Consider the following 12,341-nt stretch of genomic DNA (forward strand, 5'->3'; position numbering starts at 1 on the left):
CTAATTATGTATACAAATGGCAGAAGGCTCTCTCCTGGTCTCATGCTACCTGTTTGTGGGGGGAGTAGGTTAGTTTGGAGGAAGAACATGGGGGATAAAATTCGCTGAATCCACCTTCCTGTTCTCAACAAAAATTATTAAAGACTTTTATCTAACTTACACATTGTGACATCAGAACAGAAATACCCCTATTCGGATCCCCTCATAACAAAACGACTCACTGTTGATATTTGGCAAGCTGGAAAATCTGTCATGGAGACCTGAAAAACAAGAGATATTTTACTGATAATTCACTCGCAATATTCATCCTACTATGACATGACCAATCTTAGATGAAATACCTGGATGAGGTTTTCTCATTCACTACCCAAATTTCCAAATGAATAGATTGATCGTCCCTAAGAAGAGAAAAGCCTCCAGGACCCGGTCCACAGCAGAGGAATGTGGAATCCAGCCTCCTTTCTCCTCTGCAACCAGCCTGACTGCACTGTTCTCTTAATGACATGTTATTATTGCACAGGACTGACACCCATAAGAATTTAAATCACATATTTATTAATGGAAGAGGTTTTATGGCTTTTTAGGCTTTACTTGAGGGATCCAAAAAGAACAGGATTCAAGTTTAAAAATCTTCCCTTCTCTATTTGGCATAACCATTCTTGTCCGAGAAGCATCATTATTTGAAGATCTAGCGGAGCAAAAGCAGGTCTGAATACTAGCTATGCAGCCCCCACGGATGAGCTGGAGCTCAAGTTTTCTCTGGGTATCTTGTACTATGCATCACTAGAAAAAGTAGGGACCGTCAGGCCCACTGGATCGGTCACTTTATTATTTTACGCTTAATGCTTGCCTGGTACAGAAAACAAATCCATTTACCATTACCATTTCAACAACTTTATTTCGGTCATAAAAGGCCATAAAAAGTAAAAATTCATATACAAAGATAGCATTGATAGACTAATCTTAACAATTCATTGATGGCGTATTACATGATATTTCCAAAATAATTTATTTTTTTGGTTTGCCCAATATCTTTACACCAGTTAAAAACAAGAATGGTTAAAACCAGATAAAAGATGTTAAAATTTTAAGACTAAAAACGACAAGAGTGCAAAGTACATTTTAACATTTACAGAGATGTGCTAAAAAAGCCCTATGCCTGTGCCACATAGAATTAAGAACACGGGAAACGGCAAAGACTATAGGGGGATGTGTCAGATCTTAAAATTCTACAGACCTCTAAACACTGTGTACAGCCCATGTTTCTACATAATGGTATGAGCCAACGCCGTCTGGCAAATTTATAGCCAGGGCACAAGAAGAGAACATGTATGTCGGTCTCATCAGGGCTGTTGCAGGCAGGACAACCAACAGAGGAATCTTTTGACCATTTATTCGTGAAGGCATTAACCGGGGGAGTCCCTGTTCTGAACTAGATATACAGCTTCCTTGCCATGGGAGGCTGTATATCATCCAGAAAAGACTCAAAGAGATACTCGGTTTTTATGTTAAAAAATTCAGCCGTTAAAAGGCCGAGTTTCGTGTTTGCCTGCAGATCGACTAGTTTGAGTGCTCTCTAAGCTCTGACAAGTTGTAGTTGAGATATTGTTGGGGACACATCCTCAGGATTGGTCCACAGGTCGGGCATACCTATTCTGGCACATGGTTCTTTGATGTGCTTAAACCATGGCATTTTTCCCACCCTCTGTAGTCCTAGGACCCCCTTGAGTTCAGTTTGGTAGGATGCTAGTTCAGGGGTCACCCACAGTCTGCGCCAGAAGGTCAGTGGTCTAAGTCTAGTCTCTTCTGCAATGGGTTTGATTCCTAAGTCCAGGCGCAGAGGGAAGAGGCTGAGTGCTAGATGGTAACCCCAAAAGCTTTCTCATAAATTGGTTTTCTATTTTGGCCAGTCCGCCAGAGGAGCAGTGGCCCCATAGTTCTGCCCCGTACAGTGCAGCACTCCTTACTTGCACTTTATAGATTTCCGCAACAGGGCCTGGCGGTTTATATGAGGAATTCCTAAATGATTTGGTGATCCCCCCCCACCAGCTGCGCTGGCCTCAAGCCTGCCTTATCTAGTTGTGGGCCCCATTCAAATGACAACGTAACGCCAAGGTAATCGAAGACAGTCACCCTCTCTAAGAGGGTGCCATTTAGGGAAGGGATTGGGCAAGATGTTGAAAACCATAAATTTGGTCTTAGTTGTATTAATCTCTAGCCCTCGATTTTTACAAAATAAAGAGAAGCTGTCTAGGATCCTTTGAATTCCCATGGGAGACTTGGACAACAACAATGTGTCGTCCGCGAACATCATTGCTGGAACCCTGACTTGCACCAGCTTTGGGGCATCATTGTCATCTACTTCATTTAATTGGGCCACCAGAGCGTTAATAAAAAGACAAAACAGGGTTGGGGCCAAGACACACCCCTGTCTCACTCCTCTGTTAACTGGGAAGCGGGGGTCAGTTCTCTGGATTTCCCGTACCTAACTTGGGCAAAGTTACCTGTATGAAATCACATGAACAGTGACAACAGGTAGGGCGGAATGCCCAGCTGCTCAAGAACCTCCCACAATTTGGCTCCGGGGACCAGATCGAAGGCCGATTTGAGGTCAACGAATATCAAATAGAGGCTTCCACCCTCTATTGACACCGTCTTCCAGTACAGAAGTTGGAGCCTGAATAGCTGATCAATGGTGGAGGTGTTCTTCCTAAACCCAGCCTGGTACGCACTCAGGACTTCATGCTCTTCCATCCAAGAGTGGAAATGCTCAAGAAGGATCCTCGTGAACAATTTCTGGGTGACATCTATGAGGTGTATCGGCCTGTAGTTGGAGGGCAAGAGGGGTGAACCTTTCTTAAACACTGGGAAGATTTCAGCCCCATGCCACGTACCCGGAATCGTCATACCTAGCAAGAAAGTGTTAAAAATTGCCCAGAGATAGGGTCCCCAGATGTTAGGTTCCTCCCTGAATAGGTCCCCAGGGATCTTATCTAAACCGGGGGCCTTTCCTAGGGGGAGCTTCCTAACTGCGTTTGAGACTTCTATTAGAGTAATCCATTGGGGGTCTTCATTAGGATTCCCTGGGATTGCTAAAACCGTTGCATCTTTGGGCTCTATCGGTTCTTCAGATGAATAGAGAGCTTGGAAGTGCCGTTTACATGGGGCTGCAGCGATATTTGGCTCTATTGCTGAGTTCTCTACACTGCCATCTTTGCTCACTAGAGACCAGAACTTCTTCAAATCCCTATGATAAAGTGCTGTCGTAATGTCTCACCACCTTTCAAGCTCCCAGTTCTTCTTGCCCAGCTTAATACAATCTCTATACTGGGTCCTGCTTGATTTAATTAAGGGTCTATCCTTAAGCTTAATAGCATCTATAAGGGCTCCATTTGCCTTGCGGCAAGTGTTGTTAAACCAGGTTTGCTTGACTCCCTTGATGGGTTTAGAATGTGTCATAGGGTTAAAGATGATGGTCAGACTTGTTGACAGTTCTTCATGCAGTGCCTCAAGTCTACTGATGGTAAGTGGAGTGTCGAGTGATTCAACAGCCAGCTCTATTTCCATTAAGGGCGAGATGATTTTAGAATATAATACGGCCTCCTTATCTGGTGACTGCTTAAACTTTCCCCACCTGCGTCTCCTTCTATTGTTGGTGAGTATTAGGTTGGTACATGCAGGGTGCCAGAGGACATGGGATTGTACATTTCTGGGGTCTCAAGCTCCAAAGTCAGGGCGTTATGATCACTGTCAAGTTTTGGTATGACAGTGAAGTCGACCACCCACCTCCACATGCTTGTCTCCATTAATATATAATCCAGGAGGGAGGGTTGTCCTGTTCTATTAAAGGTTAGCTTCCCTGGCTGGTCACACTTGGTAGGGCCATTACAGGCCCTTAAGGAGTGGGTTAGGGTTGCTGCATTTATCTGGAGTACCAAAGGAGTCCAGGCCTTTACCGGTGGAACTTGCGGGTCAGGGATTAACCAAAGACTGTCCATTTCGCTAGAGGGAGCATCTGTGGGGTCAGCCAGGGGCTCTATTTGACAGTTGAAGTCCCCCCGATGATCATTCTAGCATTCGGGGGAACTGTATCGATAAAGGTGTTAAGTAGGCCTATGTTCGGGATTCCTGGGTGATGTTTACAGGACGGGAATAGATGTTAATAAGAGCAAGTTTTGGAGGGGAAAGTGAGTACAATATACACTGTAGGTCATTGGATGTGGTACTCAGTTGGACCACCGTGCAATCCAGGTGGTTAGCGACCCAGATGCATAAGCCCCTCGAGGGTCTGCCTCTTACCCCTGTGCTAGCCCGCACGTTGAAGGTTGCAAAGCCTTCCTTCTCTATATCCTCTCTTGCCCAGGTCTCCTGAAACATACACACATCATGGGTGCCCACAAACTGCCTCCAATCTGGGCTGTGGAGTTTATTTTTGATTCCAGCGATGTTCCAGGATAAAATCCTTAGCTTGTGGCCGGTGGAAGTATTACCGCCAAATGCATCATGACAGTTGTTGTTAGGGCTACGGGTGACAGCTGGCCGTGCCATAGGGATGGCTTTAACTTCCTCCATTGTGGGGGCTGGGCTGGGGATTGCATAATCCATAGGAGTTGAGGATGAATTATTATGGATGGCTGGTCCTAACCCATGGTGGTTGAGGGCTCCCCTGGGAGGTGAGGGCTGCTGGACCCCTGTTACGTATTCCTTACTACTGGAGGTGTGCTGTGTCAGTAGCCCACTAGTGTTCGCCCCTGATGCACTCTTGAGCCCCCGTCCCATTGTTGGGGTTAAGGCCCCCTTGCAACCTAAGTCAATTCGCCTCCTCGAGGGGCCCATATCTATTTGCTACTGGAATATTAAAAAGAGGTCTAGGGGGTTGGCCTGCATTTTGATATGGCTGGAATCTGTTTTTTGGGACCCTAGATGCTGGTGTCCAGTGCAGGATGTGTTTGCCTGGGTAGAAAAAGTCCAGAGTATGAGCTCGGACCTCGGTGCGCGGTGCGTGGTTGCTAACAAATTGGCCTGCAATATTTTGTACGGTCAGGGGATTGCTAAAATTGATGACTATACAATCCCCTTGGGTTGTTTTGGGATTTTTGCCCACTCAACCCACTCTTCGGACTATTAAAATGTCCCCAGCCCTGTCATAGGAGTGTGAAAAGACACTTGTTCCTGAGTTCTAGGTGCGATTCTATCTGCCCCTGGTTAATCTCAGGGACCCCTGTTAGAATGATGACATAAGGGAGTGAGGCAGGGGGTAGGTTTATAGTCGGTGTCGTCAATAGCACTGGTCCTATGTCCTCGGCCTCTGCTGGATATGGCCTTTCCCTGCCTCCCTCTGCTCTAGGTACATAGGCCCTCTTCTATGTGTAACCTCCCAAGGAGGGACGAGGCCGGACGTTGGCCTTGGATCGTGGGAAGCAGAAGTGCAAGGTGTTTCAGAGTGCATCGAGGAATTAGCAGGCGGCAGGGCAATAAGAGCCTCTGCACTTCCGTCGCTTAATTGGGCGGCAGAGATTGAAGCCATCGTGGGCCCCTTTTTGCCAGTGGAAGATTGGGCTATGCTATCGGTCTGTGAGCTACAGTCTTTCCTCTTACCTGTGGCAATGGCGATGCTACCAGGGGGGTTGCCCTTGTTGCTCGACCCAGTCTGTTGCCCTGCGTCTGAATGCTTGAATATGAGAGCAAGCTCTTCCTTTACAATAGCTCTCATCTGGTTCTCCAGCCCCACTATCAAGTTCCTCACCCACGGGGGACAATCAGGAGCTGGCGGGAGGTTGGTGGGAGGTTCGGTCGTTCTTGCACTGCTAGCTGTTTCATCTATACTGTTTGTTATAGCTGGGTTTTTCCTTCTCTTGGTTTCTGTCCCCTTTCCAGTCTTGCATTTGGTAGACTTGAGAGTGGAGGTGATGGTGACACCTTTACGGGTTGTAGGCTTCACTGAGAGTTGTTGAGGTGAAGGTGATGATGTCTCTGATGCCCTAAACAGGGATTATGTTGGTCTCAGTGTGGAACCAGGGGTTAATGAGTGCTTCTGGCCCTGGTCTAAATAGGTCTGGAGTAAGAGACAGGCGCCTCTCCGTCAGTTCTATTTCAGTTGAGACCACCCCAATAACCCTCTGGAGCATCCTGTCTATTGAGGCTTGGGGCAAAAGGGCCGGAATGGGGGCCTGGAGCCCTTTTTGTGCTGCACATATGTGCCTACCCATGTTCGATTAACAAAAATAGAAAAAAAAAGCAAAAATCACCCCTGGTATAAGCCTATAAGGCGGTGAACCATCTGAGGTACAGAACCGATAATATAATTTACAATGGGAGATAATTGCTACACGAGCTATATACCAAAAAACAAAGAAAATAAACAAAAATAAACACTCAAATTGCAAACTAAAAATGATAAAGGGTCATACTGTACATATGAACTATATCACACTTAATGAACAACTTGATATGGAGCGGTTCCACTGATTTGTGCTTATGGAGCACTTGGTTACAGGTGCCCTAGATCCGCCACTAGGTCCAACTAAAGAGTCCCTGGAGCAGAGATTCAGGAGCCAAGGGGGTGGCCCTGCCCTGCCTCTTCCTGCCTCTTCCTGGCACTGACGGGCAGGACGGGCCCGCCCTTGGCACTGCAGGAGGTGAGGCAGCACTTTGTAGCGCAATGGAGGCACCTCCCCCTCACCTGTGGCAGTGGTGACGCGGCAGGAAGAGACCAGGTTGCACCCTGGGACTCAGTGTCCCTAGAGGGTGAGTAGCCCGCAAAAGTGAAGAGCAGGACAAATGGCCGCGAATGCTGGGAAGTACAGCACCCTGGGCTTAGGCTCCCGCCAGGGTGTTGTGAGCAAGAGTGCTGGCTGGTAGATTTCCACAGAGAAAATGCGTGGCCGAGAAGTATCATTATTTGAAGATCTAGCAGAGCCAAAGCAAGTCTGAATACTAGCTATGCAGCCGCCACGAATGAGCTGAGAACTCAAGTTTTCTCTGGGTATCTTGTACTATGCATCACTTTCTAGAATAGAAAAAGTAGGGACCGTCAGGCCCACTTGATCTGTCACTTTATTATTTTGCGCTTAATGCTTGCCTGGTACAGAAAACAAACCCAATATCTAGGGTCCCCGTGGAGTTAAAGGCCCTCTATCATTTGCTGTTAAACTACCATTAATTTGTGACTTGGGCTTCTCTTCTTAATGACAAGAGAGAGAAAAGCATGTTATTTAGACCATTTAAGCCCTAATGCTAATGCAGAACCAGGGGCAAATGTTTCAAATACTTACTTGTAATCTTCATTACTTTAACACTAGATTTGTTGTCCCAGATCCTCCCCTGCAGCCAGCCTCTTTATATGCAAGGGCACAATACCTGTGACACTGCAATCCGATCCCACAAAGCTGAACAAATTTGGCTGCTCAGCTTTGTGCCATGCATTTAGCGCTGTGGTAAAGAAATTGAATCCGGCCACATCTCCACCTGTGGCATTGTATCCCCAATAGCTGGCACCAACCCATCTTTTATTCGAGCAAGAGATCTCAGCTGGGGTGATGCCGTCACCTCCCTAATCTATGCCTCCTCATTCTGTCCTCCATTTGACCTAAACACACAATTAATTTCACGCTCGAGCACGTTTGTGCTTAAGGTTGTCGCAATGCGCTAGGTTTTCTCTGGCCATAACTCTCATGTGATTGACTTGCGCAATCTCTGAAGACTGGCTCACAGATCGGGTTTCTCAAACCACTTGATGATTCTTTATGACTGGGATTTCCCCAAGTGACACTTACTGGGGATAAATCCCATCATAAATGGGGAGCTAAACCTTAAGTGACTTTGTATGTTGTTACATGTCCTCTGATTTCAGGTTGTCCACCTGTGCGCTCATCCTTCAATCAAGTCCAATAGCTCCAATCTAGTGTACATAAGGGACTCCTGCAGTGGTTACCTCCTTGTTGCATGGTATCCAAGCGGTACCCGCTACCAATCAGAATTGCTCCTGCATACAATACCTCTTTATCATCCAATAGAACTAGTAAGAGTGTTCAGCAAATTATAAGCACTTGTTTGGGTCCCTGATATGCTAACACGTCCAGTAAGCGCTGAGTGTCGTTAATGGACTTTTGTTTTTAAGTCAATTCCTTCAAGGTGTCTCTTGCCTTGATGCACACACTTGCTGTTAAGGGTGCTGATAAGCTCCAATATGGTGGAATCCTAGAATCACAAAGAGAAAGAGGTGAAAGGCAACCTCAAAAGGACCGAACAAAAACTACCAGTTCCTGACTCTCCGGTGAAAGACAGGCCGGACAGTTTGACCACACCAGAGGCTATCTTAAAAAAACTGAGCACTTTCAAAGATATTGCCCAAAGAGCCAAAACAGACACAGACTTATTACAGGTGGAAGACGCTGGAATCAGAAAGGATCTCAAAGACCTAAACATCATAAGCACAAATGCAGGATGCAGGATCAGTGCAGTGGAGGACCATAACCGCATTAATGCAAAACAGCTGAAGAAATCCGAATCCTTAATTGCTTCCCTTTGTTATGACATTACAGATCTAGGAGATCGCAATAAGAGAAGCAACCTTAGAATTTTGGGTCTCCCAGGAGATGTCTAGGAGGAGGCTCATTTGATGATCGCTTTTCTAGAAACATGGATTTCGGCTAAGCTAAAAATTTGTTTTATTAAAGTATTTGAACTGAAGCATGCCCACCAGTTTCCCGCCTTTGAAGCCAAAAATGCAACCTCTCTGAGACCACGGATTTTTAAACCTTTATGACTTCAACATTCTGAACTCATTATAGCGCATATGAAGAAGATTAAGCCAACCACATGGCAAAAGGCAAGAATTTCCATCTCCCAGGACATCGACGGGGACACTGTTAAAAGAAGAAAAGGGTTTTCAGCCCTTGAGAGGAAACATATAGAAAAATCATTCCAGCGTGCTTTTATTGGTCGGTCTAAATCCAAGAGTGTCTTCCAAGGAAAATCTGTTGTCTTTACGCAACCTTCTGATATAGAATTTCTTTGGAAGAATACATATGAAACGCACATGGGTAATGAAAACAGTGTCATTTAAGGCCACATTTTTAGGTCGAGCATTCGAGACCTCTTGTGTATACTTTAGTATATACTTCTTATATACTTTAGTACATTTAGCCTGCCCATAGGCTTCCCATTTGCTGGCTCCCTTGTTACTCTCATATTCTTTCTCCCCATTTGTCCATGGCATGCATTTGTCATGCCTCTTCCTGTGTTTAAGACACACAATTTATGGACGGAATGCAGAACAAATCAAAACATTCTCCCCCAGTCAAGAGATCTGGGTTAAATCCATCATTCTTTTGCTCACCATGCCACCCCAGTTTAGACCTGGCCATATGCAAATCAGTCTTGATCAGTCTTGACCCTGTCCATCAATTGTTGTTTTTGCATTTGTCACCCTGAGTGGGATGGGTCCCGTGCTCTCCATGCCACTGGAATCAAGCTATCCTGGCTGAAGAGGGGTGAAACCCCAAAACCGGTTCTAGGATGCTTGTTTCCAGTCAAGGGAGGACCTGGCTTGGCAGTTCGGGCTGGACTGTTCCCATGAAGCACAGGGTCAAGACTGATTTGCATATGGCTGGGTTCAAACTGGAATGGCATCGTGAGCAAAAAAACGATGGATTTAGGCCCAGATCTCTGTACTGGGGTGAATGTACAACATTGTTCTGCATTCTGTCCATCAACTGTTGTTTTTGCATTCTTCTGGTGTTTAGCCATCCCCGAGAGTAGGGACTAAGTACAATATAAATACACAGGTCACCATTTTAACATCTGTTCAGGAACTCCTTTTTTCTTTCTTGAAAAGCAATTCACAGGATTGGTCCTGTTTTCACCCACTTGCTCCGTTTTTGTAAACAGGTCTGTAAATCTTGTCATCTAGTCACATTTTATGTGCATCCAAAGAGCAAGTCAAGTGTCCAATTCTGTTTTCCAACACTAATTTTCTTTCTCTGACTTCAAAATTAGAGGATTCCCTGTTTTGCTTGCATGTCCCCAAACCCCCTCCCCCTTGCTGCTTGAGCCCTGCCGGTTTTGCTTGTTATGGTACAGATAACAAATCAATCAATCAATGATATAATTTGTAAAGTGCGCTACTTACCCGTGAGGGTCTCAAGGCGCTGGGGGGTGGGGAATGATGCTACTGCCCGAAGAGCCAGGTCTTGAGGAGTCTTCTGAAGGTCAGCAGTTCTTGGGTCTGCTGTAGGTGGATGGGGAGGGTGTTCCAGGTCTTGGCGGCGAGGTGGGAGAACGATCTGCTGCCGGAGGTTGCTCTTCAGATGCGAGGGACTGTGGCGAGGGTGAGGTCGGCGGAGCGGAGCTGGCGTGTGGGGGTGTAGAAGCTGAGTCGTTTGTAGAGGTACGCTGGTCCGGTGTTGTGGAGTGCCTTGTGTGCGTGGGTGAGGAGCTTGAAGGTTATCCTCTTGTTGACGGGGAGCCAGTGCAGGTCTCTCAGGTGGGGTGTGATGTGGCTGCGGTGAGGGATGTCGAGGATCAGGCGTGCAGAGGCGTTCTGGATGCGTTAAAGCCGTTTCAGCTCCTGCGTAGAGGGCGTTTCCGTATTCCAACCTGCTGCTGACGAGGGCCTGGGTGACCGTTCTTCTTGTTTCGGTGGGGATCCACCTGTAGATCCTGCGTAGCATGCGGAGGGTGTTTGAAAATGGCTTCCGCCCACTTCCTGCAACTGAACAAGCGCTTTCTCTTTCACAAGCGCTTTTAAATTTACAGCAGGGCAGTCGCAGTCTTTTACAGGGAAGTTCTCTCACCCAGCACAAGGAGCGGGAGCTCGCTTTCCTTTCCATGGTACAGCTAGTCCTATCACTGATGGGGAGTGAGAGATTTATAAAGGTTTTTGGAGCTCTATTTCAAAGTTAGAAACTAAAGAATGATTATATGCAGGCAATGCCTGAAATGGCTTTCGCCCCCTGCCATCGCTTGAAAAACCACAAGTTCCGGACAAAGCTTTCTTACGTGTTTTCGTACAATGGTAGATAATGAACACGTGCAAATTCAATGGGCAACTCCAGGCGAGCTGTTTTCCAGCTGTTCGGAGTTGTGGGAATTATCCTTGGACTGGTCTCTGCAGAACAACAGGCGGTGCTGGGAATGGAAGGAACTCCGTAGCCGGGCCTCTGACTTCATTCCCTTAAACACTGAGGCCGACCTTAGCTCCGGTGATCATCAGCAAGCCGTGCGGAGACTTGAACGTACTTCATCTGAAGGGCATGTCTGTTATCGTGTTTCGGAGGGTATGGTGTTTAAGAAGCTAAGCACAATTGGCTGTAAAGTGGCCTTGCACCTTTTATTTTCAAACCCTTATTTTACAAAACAAATACTAACCTTTCTGAGGAGCTCCAAGTCCCAACTCTTGACTTAAATTGATCTTTGATTGTTCTGTTTTGGTTCGAACCTGATGCTGAGCACATTTATCTGGCGCATGGTGACAGCTGCAGAGAGGGATGGGCTCTGTACTGTACTAAGCAGGCAGCTCACCCTGCGCAACAGAAGTACAAGGGGAAATATTTCGAAAGAGACTGAAGGAAAGTCATATTTTCCTTTATTAAGTGTTAAAGTGTTTGAGATAAGTGTTGAACTCTTATCCACATTTTGACTGACAAGAAACCTCCTCCTTACATAATAAAAGGGAAAAAACTATTTGTGTGAAGTACGGAGGGATAAAATAGGCTGACATTGAAAATAAAAGGGGGAGATGAGACAGTATATCCGTTTCATTTATTGTTCATTGCCAAATTCAAGGGCGCGAGCGGGGGACGGGGCACACACGAGAGCAATACATGTCGAAAGGCGTGGACTAAGCTGGGAGTGTGCGGCATTTGCACGTCAGCGTGAGCTGCATTGAAGGGAAAGATTTTGCAAGGTGTTTAATTTACAACTTTTATTTAATGCTGTTCCTTGTCATGGACTTTCTAAGCCTCTTAAGACCCTTGATAACCCGATGGAGTATTCATGACAGAATCTCCCACACATATGTCACAGCCTGGTAGACTTATGACATATAAATAAACACTCTATGTAAACGACATCTGTTACCAGGCACCCCTCAAGCGTGCAAATACCCTTATCCGGGCTAGATCGGTGCTACATAAATATCCCTGAATAAAAAGATAATCACATAAATACATTAAAATGCCTTGTAATTGAAGAAGATACAAAGCTACAATCAGCTGTGAGCAGGGTCTACCTCCACAGAGCAATTCAAGTTGTGAAGAAATGCTACACAACCACTAGGTCCCCATCCCAGTTCACCTCTTAAATGTTTGTGTATACCTTCTGAATGAATGTATGTACAC

At 46.0% G+C, this 12,341-nt stretch overlaps 1 protein-coding gene across 5 annotated transcripts in view; it reads right to left on the reverse strand.

Annotated features, from left to right (window-relative positions):
• Nucleotides 1–12,341, reverse strand: part of MLPH (melanophilin) — a 445,337-nt gene that overhangs the window by 144,725 nt on the left and 288,271 nt on the right. For all 5 annotated transcript variants that reach the window (XM_085645088.1, XM_085645087.1, XM_085645086.1 and 2 more), the window contains exon 5: nucleotides 222–260. In XM_085645088.1, coding sequence (XP_085501214.1) covers nucleotides 222–260 — 39 coding nt within the window. The remainder of the gene's footprint in view (nucleotides 1–221; nucleotides 261–12,341) is intronic.

Source organism: Triturus cristatus, chromosome 3_1 (genome assembly GCF_964204655.1).
Source record: "Triturus cristatus chromosome 3_1, aTriCri1.1, whole genome shotgun sequence".
NCBI classification, from domain to species: Eukaryota; Metazoa; Chordata; class Amphibia; order Caudata; family Salamandridae; genus Triturus; species Triturus cristatus.